Source organism: Salvia miltiorrhiza, chromosome 6, assembly GCF_028751815.1.
Source record: "Salvia miltiorrhiza cultivar Shanhuang (shh) chromosome 6, IMPLAD_Smil_shh, whole genome shotgun sequence".
Taxonomy (NCBI): domain Eukaryota; kingdom Viridiplantae; phylum Streptophyta; class Magnoliopsida; order Lamiales; family Lamiaceae; genus Salvia; species Salvia miltiorrhiza.
Window position 1 is genome coordinate 8,165,301 of NC_080392.1, and position 14,485 is coordinate 8,179,785.

Sequence of the window (14,485 nt, forward strand, 5' to 3'; positions counted from 1 at the left end):
ATAAGTACATAAATTTTAAATTCAACATTTTCTGATTTTTCCCGCGAAATTCATATTACCCTTCAAATTATATTACTCGCAAACTTTAAGCATTTTGGATATTTTTTCCACCGAATGAACAAAATGAAAAGTATTTTGGGTATAAAATATATAACCTATTATATTATTATTGGATATTTAATTTTAAGGTTTATTGCGTAAATTATATACTACTATTATATATTTAAAAGAATATATTAATTAATTAGATATTAAAATATTATAAAAATATTTTAATTAATTAGATGATCTCATGCTAAATCTATTTGATATATATCTAAAACTATTTTTACCTTACACAAAATCTATTTGATATGTATGTGAAACTCTTCTTATTCCATTATGAATTGTTTTCATTTTTTTTAACATGGTGAACAGAAAGAAAAATAAATGCAAATATGCATTTTTTTTAGTCAAGAGATGATGCAATCCACAAGTTGTACTCCCTCTGTTCACGAAATATTGTTCTAATTTGTCATTTTGGTCCGTACACAAAAAAAATTGTCATAATATATTTTTAGTAATAATTAATTTATTGATCATTTTCTCCACTCACTGACAAGTGGGCTTCATTCTCCACTCACTAACTTAATTAATTTTTTTCAATTTTTTTTTCATTTGTGGGCCATTTTCTCTACTCAATAAATAAAGAACATAATTTTTCTTAAAACTCGTGTCTCCCTCCCTAGGACAACATTTCGTGAACGGAGGGAGTAATTAATTTCTCATTGTCTAAAAACACAACACCACAATAAAGTGTATCAATCACCTATATATCCATTAAGTATACCTAATTCTTGACAAGAAAGAGATTCTTGATATGTAGCACTAGGGATAACCCATTAGTCTGGGATAACCCACAAAATCATGCACATCATCACAAACATCAATAATATTTCCATCATCACTATCAGCAGCCCCATCACCACTATCAACATGCTTATCATTATCAAAATTATTACCACAATTATCAGCGGTATCAAAAAGAATCTGGGATATTACTTCCCTATTCTCATTTGGAAGTTATTCACATTTCTTGAAGTTGTCACAATCTTCCTGTGTGGTTGATATACTGTGTTTTGAGCATTCAATAAATTTATGAAAATCAACAAAGATTCATTAGTTTTAAAGATTCATTAGTTTTAAGAGAACTAGTGACATTCAATGTAGGCAACTGCTCCAAATTCATTAAGTCAACTCAAAATCATCGGTGATCTTCATTCTCATGATTTCACGCGTACTAGCATTTGCATCCCGTGCAATGCACGGGAAATATTTTTTATTTTTTATATTTATATAAAAATTAATACTAATTCAATTATCATACTCATAAATATAATAAAAATTAATTTTAACTAAATATATTTCAATTGAATATTACAATTATAAAATTTGATATTATGAAAAGATAAAAATAAAAAATAAAGAAAGATTCAAAATAGTAAAAATTGATATTATGAAAAGGCAAAAAAATAAGTAAAAAAGTAAAAATAAAAATAAAAATAATTGAAAATTTATTCAAAAAAAAAAGATGAGTGGGGAGAGAGAATTTTTAAATTTTAATCTTTAAATACATATAATTTTTATATTTTAAATTAAATATTTATTTAAAATATATCAAATTAAAGCTCTTATCATGACCTTTAATTTGATATTCATGTTAAATATTTTATAAGTAGTCAAATTTCACAATTTTAAAAAGAAATAAAATAAAATAAATAAAAGATAAAGAAAAGGGAAATAAAAAGAAAATTATAGTTTACAAATAAACCTTAAATTATATTATGACTAAAAAAATTCACTCGGTTTTAAAATCGATTTCAAATATAAATTTTAGCTTTTTTTAAAATTTAATTTGGACTAAAGAAAATAAATTTAAAATCTATTAGTTTGCTGCACAAATCTATTTGCTATTTTTTTTTTCTTCTTAAATTCAATTGCAGTTTCTCAACACATTTGCACGTAAAAGCAGTTGTTAGTGCATACTCCATTTTTTTCATGTGGGATTTGTAGTTTAAGTTTAATCTACTTTTTGTGTATATATAATAAGACCTTATCTTTGGAAGAAATCACAAAATCGCCATTGAAATCAATTTGAAATTGATTTCTAATTGAAAACTGCTGAAATCAATTTGAAATTGATTTCTAATTGAAAACTGCTGTTTTAATATAGTATAGATGAGATTTAGAGGGTGTTTGGCTGAGCTTATAAGCTCCTCAAAACAGCTTATAAGCTGTTTAAGAGCTTATAAGCTCCTTCAAAGTGTTTGGCAAAATAAGCTTCTCAACTGCTTATAAGCTCCAAAAATAAGCTCCAAGAGCTTATAAGTTCCCCAAAAAATAAGTTGATCTACCCCAACTTATTTTTTTATAATCTCATATGCAACAATCTTTTTACAAATATTTTTCAACTATAATTTATTATTTCCATCATATATCATTTAAGTTTATTTTTCTTCGATTTTCTCTCTTTAAAAAAATATTTTCTCTCTTTAGCAAAAAAATTCTCTCTCTAGCTTATAAGCTCAATTATCCAAACACTTTGACAACTTATAAGCTCTTAAAAATTACATCTTATAAGCTCTTGAAACATCTTATAAGCTTCAAGAGCTTATAAGCTCTTTAAAATAAGCTTAGCCAAACACCCTCTTAATTAATGCATCTATATCATAAACATAAATATGCATATTATCTTTCATTAAATGCAATTAATTCAATCTTACTCAATAATTGCGCATATGTCAAACCATCAGGAGGTATAAAAGATATACTTTCTTCGGCCACCCTCGTAATTTTTGTTATTCCAACCTCCTCCATGGACTTACAACAGTTGGACTCATCTGCCTGAAAAAATTAGACGAATCAACAAAACTAGTATGAATGAATAATATTCGTACTAGTCGTTCCAAGAACACGACTGACATGACCGGTACGAACAGTCTCCATTCGTACCAATCATGCCACGCATAAGACTTGGAACGACTCGTACGAATGGAAACTATTCGTACCGATAGTGCCAAGAATCATACTTGGAACGACTCATACAAATATCACAACTAAATCTGAAAAAACTATAATTTTAATGGAAAAACACAAAAACAAATACTCCCTCCGTCCACGAATGAACTTCCTAGGAGGGAGTGACACGTGTTTTAAGAAAAATATTGTTGAGTGTATTGAAAGTGGAGAAAAAAGTTGTTAAATGTATTAAGAATGGTGAAAAAGTGTTTTAATTCATATTGAGAATTGTGAAAATGTGAAAAGTAAAGAAAATGAGATATTTATAAGTGGTGAGATATAGCCCAAAAATAGGTAGGAAGTTTTTTTGGAATATTTAATCAACGCCATTATTAGATATAATTAACACCACCACCACCGCCACAGAAAAGCATGTCGCCGGATAAGATTAACACCAACGCCGCCGAATAATTAAACGAGAGGTCTCTATAGAGAGAGAATAATCGACAAAGCAAAGATAGCTAAATAGATAAACGAGAGAAAAAATAGATGATGAAGTCGTCACCGGAGAAATAAACAAGAGAGCGAAATAAGTGAAATTCTGAAACTGAGAGAATAGAGAAGGAGAGAGCTTAAAGAAGCGAGCGATAGAGGTGAATGTAATTCTGTATAAGAGTTAGTAAGGTCAATTTGATCTCTTTAGCTGAAAGTTGGCTAATATTTATTAAATATATGTTTATGAAGAAGTATTGATTTTCACTAATTTAAATGAACATTTTGCAATATTAACACATACTATAAATTTCTCCCTTCAACCTAGCTATATAGTAGATCTTATATTTATGTAATTTGTTTTTATCTAATAAAATGGCATCGGTTATCTTTTTGCTACTATAATCAATAGTGAAGGCTACCAAGTGATAGTAATAGTATTTTGTTTTTTGAGTTGATGCACCACATTAGGATTTAGGACCAGACAAACACTAATTATTCCATACAAACGACGAAATTATTCAACTAATTAATTACTCATATAACTAGTTCATTAAATTCTCCACAAAATAAAAATAAAAATAGTTCAATAAAACATATACTCCCTCCGTCCACGAAATGAGTACCCATTTGTGGACGGCACGGGTTTTAAGAAATGTATGGAGTGTAGTGTAAATAGTTTAAGGGTCCCACTTTTTGAGTGTATTAATTAAAGAAATGTGTGGGGTACACTTGCCAAAAAGGGAAATGGGTACTCATTTCGTGGACGGACGAAAAAGGAAATATGGGTACTCATTTCGTGGACGGAGGGAGTACTATAATTAAGCACAAAAACCCTTGCAGTGCATGATAGAGAAATAAAGCAAACAAATTCTTCATGATAATCCTCTTGTGATATTTTATTGAGTCCGGATAAAACAAAACCCACACTGTTATAGTATCATTGCAAAATTAGATGGGTACCGACTAAAATTAAACTTTTCATGATACACTATAAGTAAATAGATGGTCCGATCCACACCCAATTAGGATTTATAAATTCTAATGAAAGATTAATAAATTTAATTGAAATTAGTGATTTTAATTGGGTATGGTCCTTATATGTCCTCACAGAAAAGTTTGTCTTGACTAAATTATAAAAGATGTACTAGTTCATATGTAGATTACATGGGACATCATATATATAGACATCTAAATAGATACTTATATATTGAAATACACAAGAAATATAGACTAAATTATAATTTTCCTTTTAAAGAAAAATCGACTCTTTTATGAATGAGAAAAGTATGAACGGAGAGAACTTTTGAATCTCCAATCTATTTCTATTTGGGAAAAGGTAGGAAAATTTATGTGTTAATACCACTTTTTATTTTATTTTATTATATCTCATGTTCTCTATGAAGGAAAATATTACCACACCACTATGAGTGAATTTTGAAAATAGCTATTTTGGAATAATAAATTAAAAAATTACCCATTAAAATGATAAAAAAAAAATAGCCACACTTACCATTTTACCCTTGTATATAAAAAATTAAAAATTGCTCGCGAATTCACAATCAGTCGAATTCACAACCATCATTAATTTTGGTTGTGAACTAAAGCTTTAAAACTCGAATTCACAACTAAATAACTAGTATTAGTTGTGAATTCAAGTTTTTAAAGTTTGAATTCACAACTAAAAGTAGTGTTAGTCGTGAATTCAAATTTTAAAACGTGAATTCACAACTAGAAATATTGTTAGTCATGAATTCACAACTATAAATAATATTAGTCGTGAATTCAAGTTTTAAAATGTGAATTCACAACTAGAAATATTGTTAGTCGTGAATTCAAGTTTTAAAACTTAAATTCACAACTAGCATTATTTCTAGTTGTGAATTAATCAAACTGATTGTAAATTTTAGTTTTAGTTGTGAATTAATAGATCTAGTTGTGAATTCAAGAACATTAAATTGTGAATTAATAGATCTGGTCGTTAATAGATCTAAATATCCAACAGAGTTTTTGAGTGAAGCAAAGTTATTCAAATTAAACCTCAAAACTAATACGAGCAAACAATTGCAGATTGATAGTTTTCTCACTTGGCAAACCTCAAAATTAGTACCAGGAACTCTAGTGCGTTATTTTACTTGGCAATTCGATTGTTACCGAAACGGTTGGCGGAGATGAAGATCTCGCGCCGGCAATGATGGACACGGCAATGAGAGAGAGCGAGAGGAGAGAGAGAGAGAGGAGAGATTGAGAAAAATTGAGGCAAATAAATTTCTAACATTTACAAATTACAACTGTTACACGAAGGAACTTAATTAGTCCTAATTCATCAATGTTAAAGACTTATTTGCCTAATTTATGAATATTAAGGATCTAAATATAACATTAGAGATCTATTGATATTTTATTATAAATATCAGAGGTATATTTGTTATTTAACCTTTAAAATTATTTGATTCACTCGAAAAAAAAAATGATCCAATGATGTTTTTTAAAGGGGAGGAAGTAGATGATGAAAGGGACAGCTCCTTTGATGTTGTAGGGAAGTATGAAGTGCGAATATGAAAATGAATAGTATTAGCATTCCTATATCAAGTAAACGAAGAAATGAAAATCAGCCACCACAAATAACTTCCGCGTTAAATTAACCACAATTAGCAGCTTAACAAGAACAACAATCATCCTGGGATCACAGAGATTAGCAATTTTATATGCGTTTCCTGCATTTAATTAATCAGCTGAGAGAGAGAGGCATTGATTTTCGTATATATTTTAAACGCGCGGAAGGCAACATATTGAAGCAAAACCCACGTCAGGATCTTGTTATTTAATTCCCCAAATACTGTAGAAGTTTCTTGAAACGGAAGAAGGAGTCGTTTATAATAATCAAAGGGAATGGCGAGCAGTGAAGAAATCATGGAGGTCGAAGATTCCAACGGAGATTCATACCGTAATAAGGTTAAACAACGGTTGAAAGATCGATCAAAGGTACGTATTATTTGTATGCGGTGTGTTCAGAAGATATGTTTTTTTAATGAGATTAGATGCTTTCCTGATTTGGGTTGTTGGTATTCTATCATTGGATTGCGTGGTTGATGATTTTTTTCTTGTTTTGGGTCGGATTTTATTGTGTGTAGAAAGTTGCTCAAACAAAGGAGATGATATCGAAGCAAGCAGTTCAGACGAAGGAGATCTTGTCGAAGCAAGCTGTTAAGATCGCTAAACAGGCTGAAGAGCATGAAAGCTTCATCAATAAGGTCAGTGGGTGTAAATGATTTCATACATTCTAGAATCTTTAATTCTCATGCACTTGCTCCGTACATATTTAAGATTTTTTGAGAAATCCATTAGTATTCGAACTATGTAGATTGTATTTGAAGCTTTACTTAGTGTCTTTTTTTTTTTTTGATAAATTAACAATTAAATAAGTAAATTTAAAAACAGCACGCCACGGTGGACTCAGAACTCAAGACCTTTGGCTTTAGGCATTAACTGCTCTACCGCGAGGCCAAAACACACACACACAGCTTTACTTAGTGTTGATTTGATGTTGTGTTGATTGGATCTGTTATAGGTGACGCACTTGCTTGGTGTTCTTGGCTTCGGAGGCTTCTGCTTCATCTTGGGTGCAAGTGAGTACAACTGTTCTTCTATGGCGTCTTCGAATTGTTGGATGCATCTTACAGTTGTTTCATAGCTTTGGCTAATGGTGGTTTACTTTGATCAGGGCCACAGGATGTTCGATATCTGTATTGTTTGTTCTATGTGATTTTTGTCCCACTTCGATGGATTTATTACAGATACAAGAAATGGCACTATTATCTTCTTGTAAGTTCTTTACTCATCTTTGCAGTTGATTTGTGTTGGCTGGTGAAGTGAAACTGCTATGAATTTGGGTTACTCTCGAGTCTCGTCTTTGGAGTCCATTGAGCTACTTACATTGTAGTACTATTACATATGCAAGGCATGCTCCATGAGTTACATATCCCGATTTAAGCATATCCTGTCTCGGTTTCTTGACTGGTAGAACCAGAAAATAGAAAAGGAAGGACATTAGTGACTCACTTAAGTTCCTATTGGGTGCAGGATTTTTGCTATTATGCCAATACAATATTCCTGATCATGCTTCTATTTTATCCCAGAAATGAGAAACTTTTCATGGTTTGCTTCTCATTTGCAGAGGTAAGCTGTTGGCTTTTGTTACTTATGTCCCATGTTAATGACCCCGATTCTCTTTGTACGGACTTTTTATTGATATTTATTAATGGACGCAGGGGCCGTTGGCATGGGCACTAATCGTTTGGCGTTGTAGCTTAGTTTTCAATTCCATGGACAAGATTGTAAGCGTATTTATACATATCTTGCCCGGTAAGAAGCTGTTTTTCTTTGCTGAGATTATTCATACTATCTCATTCATACTGGCTCTGTTTGACACTGGATCTAAAAATGAAACAGCCAAGCTTACAATGAAACATTATATAAATTCTAAATTCTAAATGCCGATGGCTTTGATGGAGTGAATTTGTTGAAAAGATTGTAAGTTCTTAGCGTAACACAGCACCCGTAGTTTATGCTCAAATGATCATGCTTCTGTTTTATCCTAGATGTAACGACTTTGAACCTGACTGGTTGTATAATCTTCGCTAGAACTCATCAGAATAAAGCAAAAATCCACATGTAGGAACAAACAAACATACTGGTCCTCAATGTTAGGCAAAAACATGTTCTCATGATCATGGGGTATAATCTTAGTGTTTGGTATGAAATACTTATTACATGTGGATGGTGGCCATGGACTCCTAGGTGATGTCCAATAGACCAAGGCAATCATTTTAATTTTGGCTAACAGGTGAAGGATTTTGAAACGGGGTCATGAATTCATTTTCAGTATATGCCCTGAGAGAAGTAGTAAGGTGCACCCAAGGACCAAACCGAACCTTTCCATAGTAGAGGAAATAAACATATTTCTCTGACCTTGGCATGATGCCTTCTCCTCCTTGTCCACCCTTGCTACTAGCTTAGAGAAAAACACGAAGAATTTGAATTAATGCAATTTCTTCAGCCATACTTGTGCTGAAATATATGCTTTAGAACTCTGTGTTATGATCGTCTCTCTTAAAATTGCATGGCTTTCTGATCAGAATTGTGCAATTCCCCCTGTATAAAATGGGGAAAAAATAAAAATGGATTGCTAGTACATGTGTATTCAATTCTGCCATAAGCACAAGGTATCATTGTCAGTGCATCATTTTGTTGTAAAAGTAAGCTGAATAAATTGGTATTCAGTTTTCCACCGATCATGTTTAGCTGATGATGCAGCTGATGTGGTTTCCAGGGCTGGTTTTCTTCACGATCCGATGGTGGGACCCAGTGTTCTTTGAAGCGATGCATCCAGAGGGGAATGCTCGTATAGGATCGTGGCCCTATGCAGAGACTAAATCATACCTGTGGACATGGCTTTTCATTGTTCCTTTAGTAGCTTATGTTATCTGGCAGCTTCTTTATTTTCTGATCGTGAATGTACTACGCGGACAGAGACTGCTGCGAGATCCAGAAGTGATGACCTCTTACAGGTTTCACGACCCTCCTTGTTCGTATTCACTTAGTATGATCGTGGAATCTGCAACATTGGTATAGTTCAGACCATATTTCTAGACTTTTTTTTTTTTCTCGTGTGATAGGGAACTGTCGAAAAAAGCACAGAAAGCAAACAACCTGTGGTGGCGCTTGAGCGGATTGCTGGGAGATCAGAACCGGATGTTTATGTACATTCTGCTTCAGGCAGTGTTCACCGTGGCCACAACAGCGCTTACTGTCCCGATATTCCTATCGTATGAACTACACGTGACGTTCCAACTGCTCAAGGTATCAGCAGCCGTATGGAATGGAGGTAACTTTCTTCTAGAAGTGATGCCGAGGCAGGTGATTCTCAAGCAGCAAAAGAAGATAGAAACGCGGCCTATAGTGCTCGAAGCTCCGATCGACTCTTCGGAGGCAACAGAATCTCAGTAGCAGTGTACAATTTAAGTCTTTGTAAAACTGGTCGTGTGGTGTACTATGTGATCAGAAATTTGTTTCATTTCTATAGAATTTTCCTTCTTGTTTACTTTGGTAACCTTTTTTTTTGTTTTATCTAATCATATAGATTTGGTCTAATATGTAGCTTAGGAGGAAAAGATTGAACAAAATTATGCTCTCTTTTCTGGTTTGTTGTAGAATTACTGAAATTTTTTGTAGTTGGAATTGCCAGTGTTGCTTGTTTTGTTTTTAATTCTTTAATGTTGGCTGGTTATGGATTTATCTATAAATGTCCTTTAAGTCGATTATCCGGAGACCTTTATAGTAACTTATAGAATAAGTGAACATAGTAATCCCTTTTGTCCTAGAAAAATAATTTAAAATTTTCTTTTGGGTGTATCAACAAAAAGTAATTTTATTTTATTTATGGACATTACTTCACAACATATTATTCACATATATTAATTTATTTATTTATTCTATTGCATGATATACTCTCTTTTTTCACTCACAGTATAATTAATTATCATTAGTAACACTTAATTTAGAGGATTAGCTTTTATAAATAAAAATAGTAAAGCTAATCCCTTTATTTACTTTGATGGATTGGAACTTTGGGATATCCTAAGGTCCTTGATTATTTTATCATTTAAGCTATTTTTGCTTGATTCTTATCTCATTGAAAGGGTGAGATTGGAGAAATCCTACTCTTGAGGATAAAAATAATCAATCACACATCTTATCAATCATGCAAAGTAAACGTCCCCCTTAAGATGAGAGTATTTCTCCACTCACAATATGGTTAACCATTTTTATTAAGAGTTAACTGGTAAATACACTCCTAACGTTTATAGCAAAAAGCAAATAGGTCTCTAACGTTATGTTTTGTGCAATTAGGCCCCTAATGTTCACAACTGCGCCAAATAAATTCCTCCGTCTAACTACTGCGAATGTTAGGGATCTATTTTCTTTTCAATGTAAACATTAGGAGTATTTTTCCTTCTTAATTTTATAATTACATAAAGAGATTTATTATGTGTATTTGTATCGATCTAAATAAATACTAAAATTATACAATTTTCATAACATATAATTTATACAATTTTCTAATCAAGATTTTGATTTAAATATGTCTAAAATATAAAGTCATTAGATTAAGAATTTAGATAAATAAGAATAAAAAAAATATAGAGATGCCATGTATGACAGAGGATTAAAATATATTTTCATATTATTTCTAATATACTCCCTTCGTCCACGATATCATTTTCACTTTTGCCATTTTAGTTTGTCCACAATATCATTTTCATTTCTATTTATAGCAGTAGGGTTCACCAACACCATTCATAATAATAGTAGGATCCAAACTCCACTCATAACAATATCCACTACTATCCACCATTTTCTTATAACTCGTGTCATTCACAAAGTGGAAACGATATCGTGCATAGATGAAGTATTTTTTTATATAGGATCTTTAGTTGGTGATACCCACTAAAATTTGATGGGATATTTAATACTCTTAAAATATACTATGAATTTAAAATGCACAAAATGAGAATTTTAAGATAAATATGAAAGAAGATGTAGGAGACGCCTCATAAGAGAAAAAATTGGAATCACTAATTGTATTATATATAATCACTTATACACAAATTAGCTCGAATAAATGCACAAATTATGTTTAGAAATGTAATAATTTATTCTTAAAATTATATAAAAAAACATATAATGTGAAATTAAGACGACATAAACCAAGAATTAAAAAATATACTCCTTCCGTCCCAGTTTTCCTTTTTCATCTGTTCCATAAAAACATACATACTCCACTTATAGTAATAATTCTTCCACTAAACATCACAATCAATGTGAGACATTTTCTCCACTTACACTACACTTTACATAATTTGTTAAGATCCGTGTCGTTCCATACTATGCATATTTTTATGGGACGAATGGAGTATATAATACTCCCTCCGTCCCCAAAATAAGTTCCTCTTTGGGGACGGCACAGGTTTTAAGGAAAAGTAGTAAAGTGTATTGATAGTGGAGAAAAATATGTTATACAGTAATTAGTATTGAGAGTGGTGAAAATGTGAAAAAGTGTTATAATTAGTATTGGGGGTGGTGAAAAAGTGAAAAGTAAGAATAAATAAAGTATTATTAGTGGTGGGTAGTTGTCCAAAAATGGAAAGAAAGAAAGAGGAACTTATTTGGGGGACGTCCCAAAAAGAAAAAAGATGAACTTATTTCAGGGACGGATGGAGTATGAAATTAATAGACATAAGTTAAGAATTTAGAAAAAGAAAAAAAGACTAGTTAAGTAACAAAACACCCCTAACGTTTACATTAAAAACCAAATAAGTCCCTAACGTTCAAAAATTGGGGCAAATAGGCCCCTAACATCATAGTCGTCAGACGGAGGGATTTATCTGCCTCTTAATTTGTGAATGTTAAGGACTTCTTTGCCTCAATTTATAAATATTAGGAATCTAATTGCACAAAATATAACGTTAGAGACCTATTTGCTTTTTGCTAAAAATGTTAGGAGTAAGGGTGTATTTGCTACTTAACTCTTTTATTAAAACTCGTCCCTTCCTACTAGAATTATTTTTTCATGATGGATAGAGTATTAAAAAATGAATGCACACTCATGACATCTTACCCTAATTAAATCTTAATTACATTTAAAGAATTATAATTAGATTATATGGAATTAATAAATCATAGTAATAAATAATGAAATAAAAATTAATTAATAGTTGTGTCCTAATTGAATTAATGGTTAAGGTGCAGATCCACCCCTGAAGTAGAGACCCTTAGAGCGTATACCCCTCCATACTCGACCTTGGATCAAATACCCCCATAGTCCAAAAACATGGTGCAATTAAACCCAAGCCTCAGACGGCTTCAGCGAAAACCCCCAACCGGTCGCCCCTTCCTGTTCCGACCACCGCACACCACAACTCCAACCACCATCGCGCCGCACCAACCGCGCACCGCCGGTATTGCTCCACTCCAGAAAAACAAACGGTACTTATCTCCTCAAACTCACGGCTACGCACATAGCATTTTCATTCTCTCTCGCCGATTTCAAATCATCGCCGCCCTCTCTCTCTGAACTCCAGCGAGGCTGCCACCTCGTTAGGTCGGCGCCACCTTCGCCCCTGACGTCGTCCTCTTTTCTCATATCTCATCATCGCCAAATCCTCCGCTCACAAACACAGATGGTCCGTCGCACCTTTTTCCGAAATCCGGCGACCCCCATCCGAAATCCGACAGGGTAGACAATTGTTCCTGACTCCATACTTCTCTCCGTCTTTATTCCCTCTTTCCTTACTCATGCGCACACGATCGAAGAAGAAGGGTTGAGCCCTAGCTTCTCTCGGTTTAGGCGAAATTGGCGCCCTCCCTGGAGTATGTTCGTTGCACCTTCCTTGGCCGGAGATGGCCGCGCTGCTGAATTCCGTCCTTTGCTAAAGAATCGAGCTATATCCCCCTGTTCTCTTCGAATCCGGCAGGCCATGACTCCGACAAGTAGTCGGCGCCTCACCCCAATATTCCTTTGGTTCGGTCCCCCACTCTCTTGGTTGGCAGTCGTCCGGTGATAATCACCGCCGCCTCTTTCAGTAATCGGCCGAACAACGGCGGCAGGCTGCCATTGTGGTGTGCGGTGGCCGAAACAGGAAGGGACGACCGGTGGGGGGCTCGCTGGGCGGCGAAATAAAAAAATAAATTAAAATGAAACGGATGATTAACGGCCGTCTGAAGCCTAAGTTTAATTGCACCATTTTTTTAGACTATGGGGGATATTTGATCCAAGATCGAGTATAGAGGGATATACGCTTTAGGGGCATGTACTTCAGGAGTCAATCTACACTTTAACCCTTGAATTAATTATTGAGGCAATGAGGCCGTCCGCACCATACCACCGCTCAAGAGTTTAAACCTTAAAAATGTCTCTTACATTTTTCACCCACTTATAGGCATGAACTCACTCCATAGGCATGAACTCAACACATTCACCACCTAAACCCTTAGAAAACTTTCACTAATCATTTATCGAAAGAATCAATTACAGTTTCACACAACCCAACAGATCGCTCAAGAACATAATGAAAAAGCGATCGAACAAGATCACACACTCACACACAGTATAATATGAAAAACTCATGAAAATATTTTGCAAAATCACAGGAGAATAATGAGAAAAGCGGCAACATTAATCATCATCTTCTTCCCTTTAAATAGGCGTAATCCTAGCAAGAGTTTCAACTCGAATAAGATTCGATCAATGAAGACAGAGTCTATCTGTAATTGTGATCCAATAAAGCTTCAATAAGTCTGGAGATTCAAAGCCATGCAAATCCAAAAGATACGCCAATAGATAACTATCCAAATTGTTGCTAAAAATCCGCAAAGGACAAGTATCACGTTATTTAGACACCAACTAGTGCATTGAACGATATTGTATTAAGAACTGAACATACATGCAGATTGTCTGCATAATGACAAATTGACAATATACTCTAACAACCGACATGCATCAAGATATGCAGACTCGTGTCAACTATCTCCACATGTTCCTTATTGTTGAATACGCACTGACCTTTGTGAGATGGGTGAGATCAACCAAGCTGCACATTATATGGTATAAATACCAGATACCTTGTTTCTCAATTCTGTTCCAGCTCTTACTGCTTCATATGCATGAACTTTGTGGTGTTTAAGCTGTTATTTTTATTGGAAAAAAAAAAATCTTTAACAAATATCAGTTCGGCCATGCTAACATGATATAAACCAACCAATTTCCTTCGGCAGATTGAATAGCTATTTCCCCCAAATCGTTGTTCATCTATAATCTATATCTATATATAGTTATAATATATTAAAAAAGACAACTTCCAATTGAAAATCAATTTCAATAAGCTTTAATTTGATATATATTTTATGTAAATATTTAATTTAAAATATAAAAATT

At 33.2% G+C, this 14,485-nt stretch overlaps 1 protein-coding gene across 1 annotated transcript; it reads left to right on the plus strand.

Moving 5' to 3' along the window:
- The first annotated feature begins 5,956 nt into the window (after positions 1-5,956).
- On the plus strand, positions 5,957-9,749 carry LOC130988399 (glycerophosphocholine acyltransferase 1-like). Its single transcript, XM_057912223.1, has 8 exons — positions 5,957-6,474; positions 6,624-6,743; positions 7,061-7,118; positions 7,214-7,314; positions 7,573-7,668; positions 7,761-7,854; positions 8,822-9,059; positions 9,168-9,749. The coding sequence occupies exons 1-8, from the start codon at positions 6,382-6,384 to the stop codon at positions 9,496-9,498; spliced, it is 1,131 nt and encodes a 376-aa protein (XP_057768206.1). The 5' UTR covers positions 5,957-6,381; the 3' UTR covers positions 9,499-9,749.
- The last annotated feature ends 4,736 nt before the right edge of the window (positions 9,750-14,485 follow it).